General features: G+C 32.0%; 1 protein-coding gene across 1 annotated transcript in view; it reads right to left on the reverse strand.

The window, feature by feature from the left end:
• Nucleotides 1–18,856, reverse strand: part of LOC139514520 (plexin-A4-like) — a 192,242-nt gene that overhangs the window by 131,895 nt on the left and 41,491 nt on the right. Inside the window, exon 5 of the mRNA XM_071303881.1 lies at nt 11,294–11,441. Coding sequence (XP_071159982.1) covers nt 11,294–11,441 — 148 coding nt within the window. The remainder of the gene's footprint in view (nt 1–11,293; nt 11,442–18,856) is intronic.

Consider the following 18,856-nt stretch of genomic DNA (forward strand, 5'->3'; position numbering starts at 1 on the left):
ACTAGATACCCCAATTATGGCTAAGTTTGGTTAAATTTGGCCCAGTAGTTTCAGAGGAGAAGATTTTTCTAAAAGATTACTAAGATTTACGAAAAATGGTTAAAAATTGACTATAAAGGGCAATAACTCCTAAAGTGGTCAACTGACCATTTTGGATTTGTTGACTTATTTGTAGATCTTACTTTGCTGAACATTATTGTTGTTTACAGTTTATCTGTATCTATAATAATATTCAAGATATTTCAGCTCTATCAAAGAGTTTACTTCAATGTGTTGATGTTGTTGGTTGTGAAGTTAACCATTGGTCATAAATGCAACTCGGGTAGAAATTTTTATAAATGCAAACTCATAACCTTCTTTTTAAAGGCTTTATTAAGCTATAACAAAAGATATATAAAGTGTGAGATTTGTATGTCAAAAAGAAGTATATTGTTAACTATTATATTTTTTAACTTACTATCAAAAATATTAAATTCTGAATCATATTTGTGGAAAGTAAAAGTTCTAATAACTATTTATTTTGAAATCTGGAAAGAGCTACACATGATTTTTCTTTGTTTGTCCGTTATAATTGATCTTTATACATTAATCAAACAAAAGTACTTTTTCAATCGATCAATGTATTATATTTGGAGTAGTGAAGACCAGCTATCTCATGAAATGTGTGTTTGTATAATGTGCATTACATTTGAAACATTGATAACAAAGATGGTATTTACTATAGGTCAATCGCTGAACAAAATCAAGCAGCGAATATTTATCATGTTTATTGTTATATTTAACATATTGCTTCTATGTTGGTTTTTACCTGTGCTATATTTAGCGCAAGTATACAAATGCTGTGTGCTATTAATAGTAAATGAACAATTGTTGACATTAGGTAAAACACTGAATACAACTATACACAACTTTTCGCTATTTAAAATGTATAAATACTTACCTCACTGTCAGCGTATTCATCAATACTGTATTTGTAGTTTAACACAATATATTTTCGAAACATATTTGAATATTGTACATGTAATAAATCCACGAAATATTCCTTCACACTTCCTATTAGATACATGTAAAATATCTATTTTTTGCAAACAGATTACTTCTTTAGTAAACATAGCTAACGAAACAGCTATAGAAGACTTTAAAAACGGAGAAGTTGACATACATTATTATCTTAAATTTGTCTGCATTCTCCATTTCACTTATTTAAATAAAAATATATTCACACATTATGTGAATAAGACATGCTGCATATTGGAAATTTATATCCATCCGAATAGTCATTGTAATACTGTAACAAATCACACGTGGCTGTTGATTATTTCAGTGTCAATTTTATTGTCTATTGATTTTAACATAAGGTCAAATCAGGCCGGTAATTTAAACGCCGTTTTCACAGGTAGTGTGTTTTATTTGTTACCTGTAATTTTATGTGGTCGGATAAATTGTACTTTTTATGTTCGTAGAAATAGAAAGTTATACATTGTTGATTTCTGTATGATTGTTATACGCATGTGTTTTAATTGTACTGTTTGTAGGCATGTACAGTTATGTGAGGAAATAATACAAAAATATGAAATTATACTTAGAAATGGCTTCTAAATTTTTAATAAACTTAAGTAGTTTAAATGTAAATGGTACTAATAATAAAGCTAAAAGAGACAGAGTAATTGAATGGATTAAATGTCAAAATAGTTCTATTTGTTTTTTACAAGAAACTCACTTTGACGAAAGAATAGAAACAGAAATAAGAAATAATTCAGAATATGATATATTTTGCAGTCACGGAACGACCTCTAGTAGGGGTGTGGCTATTCTCATTAAAAAGTCTCTAAATTATAAGTTGATAAATAAACACAACGATGTTGATGGACGATTAGTTCTTCTTAACGTAGAAATTGATGAAAGCGTTTTTACACTAATGTGTATATATGCACCCAATTGTAAAAGTAATAGAAATATATTTTTCAAAAAAGTTAATAATATATTAAAAGAACAAGGGATAGGAATTACAATAATGGGGGGAGATTTCAATGATACGATGAAAGGGATAGACAGAAAAAGTACTAGCTCTGAGGTAAAACATATCCAATCTGTAAATAGTTTAAAATCTTTAATAAAAATAAATAACTTAACAGACATTTGGAGATATTCAAATAAGAATAAACAACAATATACTTGGCGGAGAAAAGATAAATCGCAGGCAAGTAGGATTGATATGATTCTGATAGGTTCAGACTTCATACCACTAGTAGAATGTTGCAAAATTAAACCTGCAGTTATTAATTCTACGGATCATCAAAGTGTTTTTATGAGATTTAGAACTGGTGCATCAGAAAAGGGAAGGGGGTACTGGAAAATAAATAATTCTATATTAGAAGATAATGACTACATAAAATTAGTTGATAAAGAACTGGAAAGCTGCTTTAAGGGTAATCGTAATTTACAAAATCTTGGTTTAGCATGGGATATATTTAAAATAAAGGTAAGGGAGACAACTATAGCTTATTGTAAATCTAAAGCCAAACGTACAAGAGAAAATTTACGAACTCTTGAAAAAAAATTAGAAATAAAATTGAAAATTAGAGATGAGCAAGAATCTGAGAATAACTTTTTAGATAAAGATATTGAAGAACTTGAAAATAATATCACCAAAATTTATGAACAAAAGGCTAAAGGGGCTCAAATAAGATCACGTGAGAAATGGGTCGAATTTGGGGAAAAAAATAACTCGTACTTTTTAGGTTTAGAAAAACAGAGACAGGTCAAAAAGTCAATTAATAAATTAAAAAGGGAAAATGGTGAGATTTTAACAGATCAAAGTGATATATTATCTAATATTAAAGAATACTATAAAAAGTTATACTCGACGCACAGCCCTGATAAAACATTAAGTGATAAATATATATTTAAGACAAAACTAGAGAAAGAAATGGACGAAAATGATAAATCACTCTGCGATGGGGATATTACAGTAGAAGAATGCTCAGATGCTATTTATAAAATGAAACTTAATAAATCTCCTGGATTAGACGGCTTAACAGTTGAATTTTATAGAAAATTTTGGGATAAATTAAAGTTTATAGTAGTAAATATTCTTAATAGTGGATATAAAGATCAAACACTTACATACTCACAGCGTACAAGTGTATTAACGCTATTATTTAAAAAAGGTGATCCATTGTCACTAAATAATTACCGTCCTATTTCTCTTTTAAATATAGACATGAAACTTCTATCGTATGCTCTAGCACAACGATTGAAAAAAATCTTACCAAAACTTGTTAAAGAGGACCAAACTGGATATGTAAAGAATAGATTTATTGGTTTTAATCTAAGACAGATACAAGATATCATTGATTTCACTGATTTATACAAAATTGAGGGGGCTATAGTCTTCGTTGATTTTTCTAAAGCGTTTGACTCATTAGAATGGAATTTTATGTTTTCAGTTTTAAAACATTTTGGATTTAATGATTCTTTTATAAGATGGGTTAAGACTTTATATAGCGATATTCAAACATGTGTTATGAATAATGGTTGGATATCTGATGTCTTTAAAAACACCAGAGGTATACGCCAAGGATGTCCTTTATCTGCATTATTATTTGTTTTATCTGTGGAAATAATGGCTTCAAGATTGAGAAGCAATACTGATTTTAAAGGTATAAGAATCAAATTAGATTGCAAAAGTCATAGTATAAAAATTTCGCAACTAGCAGATGATACTACTTTATTTTGTTGTTCTAAAAATGACGTTCAAGTAGCTATGAACGAAATTGAAATATTTGGTTCTTATTCAGGACTAAAATTAAATAGAAATAAAACAGAGGGGTTATGGGTAGGCAAGCTTAAATCATGTAAAGACAAAATTGAGGGAATCAACTGGAGTAATGGACCAGTCAAAACTCTTGGTATATACTTTGGGCATTGTAGGGAGGAATGTGAAAAATTAAATTGGGAAAATAAAATTGAAAAGATGAATAAATTATTTTGTTCTTGGCAAAAAAGAAATCTTACTATTTTAGGAAAAATTTTGATAATCAAAACACTAATTGTGCCCATTTTTACTTTTGTGGGATCTGCCTGCATAGTTCCAGAGAAATATTTAAAAGAAATAGAAAAAAGTTGTTTTAAATTTGTTTGGGATAATAAACCAGATAAAGTAAAAAGAAATTCAATTATTGGTCCATATGAAAAGGGGGGATTAGATATGATAGATATAAGGAGTTATTTCACTGCTTTAAAAGCTATTTGGGTAAAAAGATTAGTAAATGATTGTGAAGGAGGTTGGAAAATTATACCTCAGCACTATTTTTATAATTTTGGGTCAAATTGGTTAGTGTTTCAAACAAACAGTGGGGATAAGCCAGACGAAAGCATTGAACACATCCCAGATTTTTATAAAGATATCATTAAATGTTGGAAATTAACTGGCGGAGGACTAACAAAAAAACCAGAAACATTTACAGACATAAGAAAACAAATATTATGGAACAATAAATTTATTAAATTTGAAAATAAAGCTATATTTTTAAAAAATTGGATTAAAAGCGATCTTGTTTATGTAAATGATATCATAGATGAAAAAGGCTGTATTTCTGAAGACATCATTTTAAATAAACTAAAAAATAAATCAAATTGGATAGCTGAAATTAATTTAATAAAGAAATCAATACCGAAAGATTGGGTAGCAACTTTAAAATCGGAAAATTCTGTAAAAAGTATTGTTAATATAAAAAGAAACCAATTTATAATGGAAGGTTTACCTATAAAATTAGAATCACTATCAAATAAACTTTTATATAAGTCTCTGATAGATAAAAAATTTGAACCAGCTATTGGACCTAAAAAATGGCTGCGTATATTTAATATAGATGATGTGTTATATCAAAACAATTTAAATAAATTTTTATTCATATATTTAAAAGAAAATAAACTTAAAATTTTTAGATGGAAATTACTACAACATATGGGCAGGAATTCGCTAGTGAAATTTTAGGGTCAATAGTGTTTATCCAATTAAAAAATAAAGAAATCATGCAAATATGGAGAATAAACATTGTTTAAATATCAAAGTGGGTTAGTCTTTATTGCCAAATGCAAAAAAAATGGATCCAATTAAAAAAATCAACAAAAAATCAGCACTTGTTATGTGCTGGTAGTTGAAAACTGTAGACAAAAAGTGTGACATTTCTGCAGTGGCAAAACCCCTAGTCATAATTAGAATATGCCTGAAGAATTGTTCTACTATAATAGTTGAAAAACAACTGCAAAATGATCCGTCTATCATTTAGAAACCCCATTTTGTACAGAATCCGATTATTGCTGCAAATAAAATACGTTTGAAAATGGACAAGTGCATGTAACTTTTCGCGTCAACAAATGTTACATGCACCTTTTCATTAGCTGATTAGCTTTGGAAACAAGTTATTGGTCCAGCATGGCAAATTTTGAAAGGTGTCAACAATGGGTACAATTTGGATTTCATGATTTTCATCAATCAACTGAAGTTTGAAAAATATAGAAGGTAAGAAAATTTATTTCATTTTCGTGTCAATACTGCCCAATAATACTCATCTTTTTATAACAGTTGTATTCTTTTTATAGTAAGCATTACCATAATTATTTTTTTCACATTTCAACCCACTGACAATTTCATTAAAATGTGGCTTTGTCATCTTTCACACTAGGCATCTACCAGTGATCAAGCAGATGATAAGAGAGTGGGACCAGGTTAATTTGACCTCACAATGAAGTGTTACATGCACTTTCTGTGTAAATTAGGTTCTTTGATAATGATGTGTGACTTGCTTTGCAATTTTGTCAAAAAATATAAGTTTATCTTGTATTTAAACAGGTTTGACCCTTACGATATTCATTTTATTGCTGGAGAGATTTCTGTACATAACATTGACACGAAAATATTTACCAAGGAAAGGTGTCTATGATACATGCAAAAGCTTTTTTTTGTACGGTTTGCCTTATCAATCTAATTTTTTACATGAAATACCACAGATTAATTGCCAATTTGATTAACTAGTACTTGTATTCATTCTCAGCATTATAAAGATAACTGGCCACTTAATTTGAAAACATAAAATGTAACATTGACACCAGAATAAAATCAATATTACTTTATTACACTTAAAGCATAATTGGCCAGTGCATAATATTAAATCAAATGTAAATTTATGCTGAATTCTTAACAGAGAAGTTGTTGATCTTTCTTGATTTCTAGACTTTACAATATTTACTTGTAATTCTTATCGTTTAAAGGCATGTAACATTGACACATCTTCTGCGTCCAGGTTACATGCTACAACCTAATAAATGTGCATACAATTATTCAATCAATAAAATCTTGTTGAAATTTAAATTTGCTTCATTAAAATGATATTAAAGAAATAAATGAGTTTTAATTATTTGTGTTTATTTTTTTCCTGATTGACTAGCAATTTTTCCTCATCATTTGTTGGTGTTCCTGTCAATGTTACATACATAACCCAGAATTATAATGTTTTAAAAGCATTGATTTCCAAACCTCTGTTATGAGCTTTAAAATGAGTTTATCTGAGTTTATAAATGACTAACATCTGAAATATTGTCATCACACAATTTCTTTGATGCTCCTATGATAACTTTATGAGTAACATGGACTACGATTTTTGTATCAGGTCTTTTTTGTGTTACATGAGAAGATTTTACTGTGTTGAAATCAACAGTTAATCTAATTTTTAATATTCAAAGTTATTATTATGATACCTATTTTAAAAAATAATGTATAAAGTAAACCCAAATTAAACTTTTTTTTCATTAAGAAATTGTGTATGTAACATTGACAGAGTCTATTAATTAGACTTTTACATGTTCAGGCCAGTGTTACATGCGTAAACAAAACTTACTGCCATATGGAGCTATTATCTTATTTTTATTTTACAAAATTAAAGCGTTTTCATGTTTTCCTGTTTAATTTGTCTTTTAATACTAGTTAGTAACATTGACAACAATATTTTGTGTCAAGATTTTTTTATGTTACATGCAAAGGTATTACTTCCTTAAAGTCAGACATTTATATAACATTTTATAACCTAAATGATTAATTAGATATTACTGGGCAGCAATTATATTATTTCTCCAAAGTTGACTATTAAGCACACCACTTTCATCTTCTGGTCTTCATGTATGTAACATTGACATACAACCTTTTACTTTTCTGTCAATGTTACACCCATGAACAGAACTGATAACATTTACTTACTCCTTTGCTCTATAAAGAGATTATTGATAATTTAACTTGTTTTACCACCATCAAACTTCATCTTTATTTCTAAATATAGATATTTTTTTTAGAAGTGTATTTTCTTCATTGACAACAAAATTAGTGTCCGTCTTGAAAATTTACATGCAATTTTTAATTAAAAAAATCTACAGGCAATATAAACCTAAGAAAGAAAAAGATGATCAGCAATAAATGTGATGAAGAAAACTCTCAGGAAGATGCTGCAAAAAGATACTGTCCCTGTCAACCAGTCAGATGGTAATGTCCCTGGCAGCCAGACAGATGGTGATGTCCCTGTCAGCCTGGAAGATGGTGATGTACATATCAGTCAATCAGTTAGTTGGTGATGTTCCTGTCAGTCAGTCTGTGATGTTCTTGTAAGCCAGTCAGAGGGTAATGTCCCTGTCAGCCAACAGATGGTGATGTCCTAGTCAGCCTGGCAGATGGTGATGTTTATATTAGTCTGTCAGTTGGTGATGTCCCTGTCAGCCAGTCAGATGGTGATATCCCTTTCAGCCTGTCAGATGGTGATAACCCTATCAGCCTGGCAGATTATGATGTCTGTGTTAGCCAGTCTGATAAGGTCCCTATTAGTGAGTCATCGGGGGGTGACGGTCCTTTCAGCCAGTCAGATAGTAGTTCTGTGTCAGAAAACCAGATGATGGTGACTGTGTATGCAGACATACTAGTGATCTCCAATTTGACCATTCTACAGCAGTGTAGAAGATAGTTATTTCAAAATCTTGTTTATTTATCCCTTTTCATTCACCAGTCAACACATGTATCATATGTATTTACTGATGCTCATTATAGAAATCATGAGGAATTCAATTTGTAACATTTTTTTTTAAATTGTTATGCCAATAATTGACATTCCAGAATATCTTTTGCATTATAAGAGGTTCAGGCTCCTTCTGATTTCAAAATAATAATAATAAACTCATCATGGATACCAGAATTGAAATTTTGTAGACCAGAAACGCTTTTCGTTTACAAAAGACTATTCAGTGACGCTAATTAATGAAACAAAAAAGTAAAAGAAGGCCAAATAAAGTTGAAAACAGGACTATGGTCTAATGGGTGTTGGTTTTCTCTTCTGAATTGTTTTACACTGGTCATTATGGGGCCCTTTAAATTGTAGCTTCCTGTAGTTTAGGTAACAAGTTTTCAAGATGAAATAGCATTGAAAAATCGAAACAAGATATTTGAGAGTTTCTATATTATTGTAAATTTTATAATCTATGCATGGATTTTGGTTCTGATTGAGGATAGATTAATTGTTGTTTTGTTTTTTTTCTTTTTTCAGATAGATAGTTGAAGATGTTGGAGACAGAAAACAAGAAACAAGAAACTTGTTTTGAATGTTTGAAATAAAATTTATTGTTTAAACCTTAATAAGTTATCATAAATGTGAGATTAACCAGCAGAAATAAAACGAGATATAGGGTAATATGTCTATCAGACAACAACCTCAAAGATGAAACCCAAATTGTTCTTTATAGAAGTTATGTAAACGATTGAAAATAAGATTCTCAATAAATGCAGCTGTATCAACCTCTCATAGATTTGTCCATATTTTGTCTTGGTTTTTCATACTATTAGTTTTAAGTGTAACTGTGTCACATGAATGAGGGATACAGGTAATCATTTTGTACCCTTACTTTGTCAGTATTAGTTATTGAGTGAGAAACTTCGTGGATGCTGATGGTTGTGTGGTTGTCTTCTTATCAATCTCATCCCTGTGCATAACAAAACGGGTTGCTTACTAACTGATATAAAAATGTTTCATGTTGTGGAAATTTTGGATGACTCCTTCATCAATTGATCTATCTTTGGTCTTAATTTTATTTTTCTGGTTATTTTGACATTTGAATATCGTTTAATTTAGCCTTCCATAGTGTACCACAATGAACAATCATAACTACTGGTATAGTTAAAAAATATGTCTGCTGTCTGAAATTTAGGTGAATGGTTTTGGTATTAACCACTATTTAAATAATATCATTTATGAGAAATGTGGCAGTACAATTGTATAATTTACATTCAGATGGTTGTTTGGAGGCTTTTTATATCTTTTAAGGTCAATTCTGGCATGGTTCATTATTCATATTTTTTGTGTCCACGTTACATGCAACATTTAAGTCACTATTTTATGACAGAAATGAGATAATTGCAAAAATATTAATACAATTTTTTAATGTGAGGGTAACACAATGAAAAAGAGCCTTTACGAGTTCAGAAAGAAAATGATTCTTACTGTATTTATCTCTTAAACATTGCATGTAACATTGACAGAAAAGTAGAGGAAACTTGCTTTCACAAAATTTCTGAAAGAAATGAAAATATACATTTTAGAGTTTTGATGATAGACAATGTTTTGTGATCAATATATATGATATTGAATGTTGAATAGGTTAAGGAATCATTAATCTCAATTTGGAAAAAGTGTCCATGTTACATGCTCCAAATTCATTATTTGCTTTGGTTCCAAACTGACGCAAGTTTAAAAATGATTTTTTTGGTTACAAATAGAAAGACACCATTTGTAGCAATAATTTGTAAAAAATTTAGAAGCTTATAATGATTTTTATTTTTTTCTTACAATGTCACACTAAAGTAGCATTAGCGAATTCCTGCCCATATTCTACCTACAAAGAAACTTTTATGCAGGTGGAAAATTGTAAACAATAGTTCTTGTAATTTTTGTACACAAGAAGAGGATTATGATCACTTCTTTATGCTGTGTCCGTATTTAAAACTTTTTTGGAATAAAATAGATGATGTTTTAAAGAACAGTAAAATAACGTTTAAGATAAAACTAAGACACTTGATATTTGGATATAAAACTTCTGACGAAGAATATTTTGACTTTAACTATTTTTTAACAATTGTTGGTTTTTCAATTTACAAATCCTATTACATATCTGATCAAAAGACAAAAAATGTCAATGTTTTCTCAATTTTTCTCAATGAGTTCAATAGAAGAGTATGTCTACATATAAAAAGTAATTTCTTAGCAACTATTAGAAAACATATGAATAGTCATACTAAGTGTATTATTTAATATATATTTGCTATACACATGTAATATGTATTTTACAACTTTTCACTACCCTGAGTGATTAGTGGATTGTAACAGGGAACATCAGGAGGAGCTTGGACTCTTGAAAGATAATGTAACAAGCCAATATTTGAAATAAATATTTAATTATGTTGTTAAAAAAAAAAAAAAAATAATATTCAAGATAATAACCAAAAACAGCAAAATTTCCTTAAAATCATCAATTCAGGGGCAGCAACCCAACAACGAGTTGTTCGATTCATCTGAAAATTTAAGGGCAGATAGATCTTGACCTGATGAACAATATTACCCATGTCAGATTTACTCTAAATGCTTTGGTTTTTGAGTTATAAGCCAAAAACTGCATTTGACCCCTATGTTCTATTTTTAGCCATGGCGGCCATCTTGGTTGGTTGGCCGGGTCACGCCACACATTTTTTAAACTAGATACCCCAATGATGATTGTGGCCAAGTTTGGATTAATTTGTCCCAGTATTTTCAGAGGAGAAGATTTTTGTAAAAGATAACTAAGATTTACGAAAAATGGGTTGTTTGATTCATCTGAAAATTTCAGGGCAGATAGATCTTGACCTGATAAACAATTTTACCCCATGTCAGATTTGCTCTAAATGCTTCGGTTTTTGAGTAACAAGCCAAAAACTGCATTTTACCCCTATGTTCTATTTTTAGTCATGGCGGCCATCTTGGTTGGTAGGCGGGGTCACGCCACACATTTTTTAAACTAGATACCCCAATGATGATTGTGGCCAAGTTTTGTTTAATTTGGCCCGCAGTTTCAGGAGAAGATTTTTGTAAAAGTTAACGACGACGGACGACGACGGACGCCGGACGCAAAGTGATGGGAAAAGCTCACTTGGCCCTTCGGGCCAGGTGAGCTAATAAGGCAAACCAACCTGTTATCTATATGAAAATTTATATAAACTATATTTTACCAGATCCTACTGACATGTTACATCTAAAGTAACCATTGCCCATTTTAAGTGCTGTTATTGGACCTGAAGGACTCTTCTGACAACCAACATTATAAAATATCAAATCTGGATCAAGCCTAAAATTGATTGGAATATCTTCATGGTGTGACTACAAAAAAAATATATATATACATATGCATTAGCTTTATATGTACAGGATATTTTTTTATACAAAAGCAATGTTAAATATATTGCTTTTTAATTACTAGTATATAGTTTTAAGAATCTGTTTGAATGAGAATATATAACAGTTAAACATAGGAGGTTTAACGTTTTGATATAAGGCCATGGTTTTTTAATTTGTTGGTTTACGGATCCGCCGACCCGATTTTGCCGATTTTCAGAATAAAAATAAAATTGACTTTTCATGCTTTTTTATTTCCGCCGACCCTAACAAATGCATTATCCATGAAAAATAATTCAAAATATTCTTTTTTTATGAAATGAAATGCATTAATCACTAACAAAATTGATAACACTTTCTGTTGTCAAAAAATAGAACTTCCAGTTTACGGTTCTTAAAATAGACAAATCAATTATAACTGACCTTGAAATGTCGTTTGCACAAATAATTTTGCAGAACGAAACCTGTGTTTAAAACCACTTACACAATAAGTTCGTTTCACTTATTTGTCATCAGTCCGTAAGATGCATCATCTCATAGGAATAGACTTGTCCAAATGTGGATATCAAGTTAAAATACTGAATATTAAAAAAACATTTGGAATTTTCTTGTTTCATAGATAAAAAAAAAATATCGGCATTTGGATAACAAACGGGAATGCATGACATCAGATTAACCCAATATTCTCGTTTTTCCAGTGGACGAGTCTATTACGTTTTTTGACACGTGTGTTGAAACTTATTTTCGTACGACGTTTTTACATTTTTTTTTTATCAGTTTTCGTGCTTGAAGATCATTATTCACCAAGTTTTCTGGAATTGATTAAGAGCTACGCGAATCTGTTTTTCTTGTTTGTGAAATGACGATTTAATTTCGTCTTTGTCCGTGCACCCCCATTTTTTACGGGAAATTATTAGACAATGTCATGCGATGTTTATGACAGCTGAGCTATAATATTTCATCGAACTAAAATTTAAGAAATGATGACAAAATAGCATGTTAGAAAGGTGAAATATATATTTATTTTGCATATTTTCTGTCTTGAAAGATATTTTTTTTTCTTTTTTTTTCCCGACCTACCGACCCGACTTTTTTATGGGGAAAATCTGTAAACCAACAAATTAAAAAACTGTGGCCTTATGTAAGCTACTGATTTTCTCCCTAACTTAACTTGTTGTGTGTTTTTTTAGTGAAGTAGGAGATATAAGGCTACTGGTGCAGTGTAAGGAAACATGAGTGAAGTACCAATAAAGATGTGCATATTGGTTTAATTTAGAATGAACAATAGAAAGTTGAGTTAAATGCTGAGTTACAAACTGTCACAGTAACATTGATAATTTGGTGGTACACGAAGTGATTTTAGATTTTAGTATATGCCACAGTGCATGAACTTTTAAAGTAATATACATTGATTAGTGTATAATTGACATAACATGTGTGATTTATATGGAGCTCAAATGTATATAGTATGGTGATGGAACAGTTTCCTGCACGTTTACAAAAATGATTTGACATTAAGTTATTTTAAAGTTTTATGTTTGAATTGAGCACCCGGCTGGGATCGCAGCCTTAGCTCACTTTGGATAAGACCAACTGTCGTTGGGCTGTAAATTGGTGAAGGGTATGCCAGGCTGTGTTGATATCCTTTATACCAGTATCTAGAACAATATATTTTAGGCGAAATAATACTGGTTTGTGCACCGATCATATTCACTGTACAATATTCCTGCACATGCACACATTTGCTTACAGTAATCAGTTGCTTATCCGTGCTACACTATAAAAGTAGTGGTACTCCAGATACTGGAGGAAAGAATAAAGAAGAAGAAAGTAGACAACACATTTGTAACTTGTTAGTTTTCATAGATGCAATAAAATACTGGCTTTAATTTTGCAAACAATAACAGATGCTTCTGCACAAGTCAGATTACTTTTTAACAAGACAGAGGCTTCTTGCTACTGCTTTACGTCACAGACCAATTTCAACGGATTTAAATCCATAGAATGTTTTGATAATTTGTTAAAATGAAGTGTTTAACATAAATATAATAAAAGTATTGATCACAGTGCTTAATTCTTTCATGCTACAGGTTGTGCAAAATAGACAGATTTTGTATAGAATATGCATGGAAAACACAAATTTGGTTGATAAAAAGAAAACTACATCATAGAATTTTAAGATGAAATATGATAAGAAAAAGAAATAATGGGGTCAAATGAGTAGTTTTCTAGCTTACAGTACAGAGATGCAAACAGTTTTTTTTTCCTGTCAGACATTGGGGCCTTCAGGGTACCAAGTTTTGCCAGACCCAACACTGAGATGTTCTTGCCTTTTACGGGGACTAAATAAATAGACAAGACATCATTACAAACACGTCTTTATTCTCCATAAGCACGTTCATACTAAAGAAACATCAAAAACAGCATTACGGGTCTGACCTTACACCCTTACCTGGAATAGCCCCGACCTCGAACAGAATTCAACCCTAATACATAACATCCCCCCGCTTAGCAAAAATTTGGATAATTTTTTTCCACAGGTTGAATTCAGTTCAAACCATAATACTATGTAAATATAAATTTATAAAAAACAATCTTCAGTACAATACGACTCCATATGCAAAAATCTTATTGAAATACGTTTCAACTCTTTGCTCTACAATCTCACATCTTACTCCATATGCTCTAGTAAAATTTGATAACGTTATGAAATCACAATACAATTATTTGTAAAATAGCATATATATAAGTGAAACAATGTTGTCATGACTGTAGCTGTTTATTATACATCGATAAGAATCCAACAGAGACCGCTACCTCTTATTGAAAATGAGCTTTCCACAATAGGTTTCATCCACCATAACTGTTTCTCTCACACTCTCATACCCCCACCCCCCTACTCTCTCTCACAGACTCGTGGATCCGTATTTATAGTTAATGAAACATGTTTCAGAAAAGCAACACCTCTTGAAACGGCAATTTATGATTTCTATCACACCGCTACTGACAATATTCCACATAAACATTCCTTCTACTGTATCAAATGTACACGCTATCAAATGATTTCCGTTATCATGAACAAATTTGATGAAAATCAGTTATGTGCAAATAGTGAAAACTGATATGCAAATCTTGAATGAATTTATGCACACTTATTTTTCAAAAAAATGGGCTATTCCAAGTCAACCAAAAATATAATGAAATGCAATAAATTTGAACAAACGATTAACATTAATAAAGTGCTTCAATTAACAGTTCAAAGTTTATCAAATTGTTGGACATCTATACAAGAATACGAATGACGGCGAGATAAACCTCGCACAAATATCAGGTGCAAAAGAGATGATGCTGGTGATTCTTTTCTTTTCTTTTTCTTACATTACTAAATGTGCAAACTTTATCTCTGGATACTTATGAATTAGCGGCGGTGAAAATCCCACACGCTTATGCAGTTACGAGAAGACGCTACTTTGATCATTTATTTCATTGTAAGCGGCGGAATAATTTCCACACGCCCAAGCTATAATACACTTAATTTATTATAGGCGGGGGCCTTTTATTAATAATCTCTTTGGCTTTAACGTTGAGATCAGAAATATCCATCCAACGTGCGTTCTGTGCAGGTTCGCCACAAAGATGAACTAAATATTTATGTGTTCCGTTCACTATTTTACAAGCTAGTATACGTTTGATTTTAACATTGTCTTTGATATGACTATCTGTGGACGATTCAGGTGTCGTAAAATTAGTGTCTCGGAAACGCATGGGTTTTCTGTGTGTCCTTTTAGAACGTCGCACGGGTAAATTATTTTCTGATGTGCTTACATCCGGGACATTGGATAATTTATTTTCGGATGAAACAAGATCATTGCATGGACTATCGTTCTCACTGTGTTCCGAATGTTCATCTGATAGTAAATCGTGTTCTACTGTGAACTGATTGACATTTGTAATAACTGGATCCATGAAATAGTTACATTGATTAGGTTTGCGAACATATGCCGGCTTTAGTCTGTTAATATGGATTGACGGGAAAATTTTAGATGTAGTCTGGTCTTTTAATGTATATAAGTGTGGACTTTCACAATTTTCAACAACATATGGTCCTGCAAATTTGAATTTAAATTTATGTCCTGCACCTGTCGGGTCTTTACTCATGTATACAAAGTCGCCAAGTCTTAATGTTAAGTTATGAACTTTTTGATTAGCGCGTTCCATCATTGCTGTTTGCGACTTTAGTGCGTGATCCTTTACTTCATTCCGAATAATATCTAATCTTTCGGAAAATTGTTTAAGATAGTCATGATAATCTTTTGGGATTGACGCTAAATTCAAATCACGAACGTGTCCCGACAAAGGAAATTTAGGACGACTGCCGTAAAGAATTTCAAAAGGTGAATATTTTACACTGTCATTGGCAGTTGAATTTAATGAAAATAAAATAGATGGTACCATATCCTCCCAATGTTTTCCCTGTTGAATGTAAGGCGTCATGCGTTCTGCAAACGTTCTATGCGTTCTTTCACACAAACCAAGACAGTGGTGAGTAAAACTCGGTGTGAATTGCTGATTTATCTCCAGTAATCGACACACTTCCTTAATTGCACGAGCGGTGGCTTCCGAACCACGGTCACTGATCAGAGTATCGCAAACTCCATATTGAGATACAAGTTTAAACAAGACTTCCGCAACTGTCAACGCATCTTTGTTTGGTATAGGCTCTGCAACTAAAAATTTTGTGAACGCATCGACGGCTGTAAATATATAAGAGTTTCCTTTTGCTGACACTGGTACAGGTCCGTATAGGTCCATTTGCCAAACCTGAAAAGGCGCTTCAGGTGTCTTAAAAGCGACGATACCGGCTTTTGTTTTAACTTGAGTAACTTTTCGGCTCTGACAATCGTGACAACTTCTAACATAATCCGTCACACTCTGTAATAATTTCGGAAAATAATAATGTTCTTTTAACATGTCCGCTGTATGTTGAATGCCACCGTGTCCACCTAACGGTGAGTCATGGTACAATCGAAGAACGGTTTTAATAGCGACCTCTGGTAATGCTAGTTGATACGAAGTGAAAAGTTTTGTCCGTTTACACTTTGCTGTACGAGTATGAAAAAGCAATCCATCCACCATGTCATAATTTGGAGTTTCGAGTAGAAGTTTTCTAGCAGCTTTCTGTGAAGACGGTAATTTATTCTGTTCAAAATATGATATAAAAGGTCCAAAGTATGGGTCCCGCACTTGCAGTTTTTGAAAAGTGTCCTTACTAAAATCACCATGTCTAAAAATTTCAATTGAATCAGTGAATTTAACTTGCGTATTGTTTTCACTTGTAGCCGTTTCTGTACTAAGATTAGTTTGGGTTTCGTCACCATCGGTATTTAACGTTGTAAAATTTGAATGATCTTCCTTTTCCGTAGAAATTTCTGTATCCTGATTTTTAGCACTTTCATCGACTGATTCTGACTGATTTTCAGTGTCAATATTTTGAGATGAAGTTTCCGGTATATCACGGTTTCCTGTATCTGCTGTTATATTACGGTCTTCAGAGTCACATTTGTCCGTGAATTGTTGATATTTTATGTAATCTGGTAACTGACTTTTTATTTTGGAAATTGTTTGATCTGCTACATCGTAATCTTCTGTATCAGCATCATATCCAAAATCTAATTGTTTGTTTTGAAATTGTTTACTGCGCTTAAAATGTTTTAAATTCCTAATGGAGTCGTGACTTTGCATTACGTTGTTAACTTCCGGAAGATTGTGTTCTTGAAAATCAGTACTTTCAGAATCCATAAAATTCGGAAATTTAACACGCTTTCCTTCAAATTGTATATCACCAACATGTTCGGGAACGTACGGAAAAAATGGGTCCTCTTGATCAGGACTATCAATACCTTCACAACTTGTCAATCGAGTTGACCGAGATAGAGCGTCTGCAACCTGCATATCTTTTGCCGGTTTATATCGTAGTTCAAAATTGAACTGTTGCAATATTGCTACCCAGCGTTCATATATGGCCCCTTTAAGTTGTTTTTGAAATATAGGCCGAAGGGCCTGGTGGTCGCACTCGACAATAAATTTACGACCCCTCAAATACATTGCACAATCTAAAATAGCTGTTACCATCCCTAGTAATTCTAATTTTGTAGGTCCGTACGATCTTTGCCATTTGCTTAATGACTTAGAACCAAAACGAATTACACTGACATCCTTACTATCGCTAGCTGTCTCCTGATACTGGTACAACATGTATCCTATACCTTTAGAACTGGTATCCACTGCTAAATAAAACTCAGTATGAAAATTTGGAAATGCTAAGACCGGAGAATTTGTCAATAAAGATTTCAACTTGGTAAATGCATTTTCTTGTTCTGATGTCCAACGAAATTTGGCGTTTTTCCGAAGAAGTTTGGTTAGAGGTTCTATTTCAGCGCTAAAATTTGGAATAAATTTCTTGAACCAGTTCAACAGACCTAGTGCACGGCGAAGTTCACGTACTGATCGGGGTGACGGATATTCTTGAACTGCTGTAATTCGATCAGGCGGTGGTTGTATACCGTCTTTAGAAATAAGGTGGCCAAGAAACAAACAAGATTTCTGTGCAAAATGACATTTCTTAGGGCCCAATTTTAGGCCAGCGGCTTGTAAACGATTAAATACCTCATGTAAATCACTAAGGTGTTGCTCAAAGGTTTCTGATGTTATTAAAACGTCATCTAAATAACACAGACAAGAATTGAATGTTAACCCATGGAGCACTTTGTCCATTAAAAGTTGAAATGATCCTGGCGATGAACTTAAACCCATTGGTAGGCGGAGAAATTGATATGTACCGTAACAAGTGTTGAATGCGGTATATCGTTGGCTGTCTGGAGATATAGGCATCTGAAAAAATCCTGAACTTAAATCGATATGAGTTATGAAATTCGGGGTCCTGTTTGAGAAAGACTCTGTTAAATCCTGTAATTCTGGTAGTCCATAAAAAAACTGCTGAGACTGAGAATTTAAATAACGGAAATCGCAACAAAATCTGAACTGAGAGAGACTGTTTGAAGACTGATTGAAATCGCTATTTTGGCTAGTTCGGGACTCCTTGGCTCTTTTTGAAACTAACACTATGGGACTTGTGATGGGTATATCTTCGGTTTCACCAACCGGGGAAATTATTCCTTGTTTTAGCAAATGATCGAGATGATCCCGAAGTACTTGTTTTTTATCTGGGGTAAGGCGATACGATCGCTGATATTTTGGCTTGAAATCCGGTTTTAGTATAATCTTGTGTTGCACTACGTCCGTGAAACCTAAAGCAGGATTTTCATCTGTTACAAATATGTTGTCATGCGATTTTAAAAACCCTTTCAATTGTCCTTGTTCAGACTCAGATAAATGTTTTG

Source organism: Mytilus edulis, chromosome 1 (genome assembly GCF_963676685.1).
Source record: "Mytilus edulis chromosome 1, xbMytEdul2.2, whole genome shotgun sequence".
Taxonomy (NCBI): domain Eukaryota; kingdom Metazoa; phylum Mollusca; class Bivalvia; order Mytilida; family Mytilidae; genus Mytilus; species Mytilus edulis.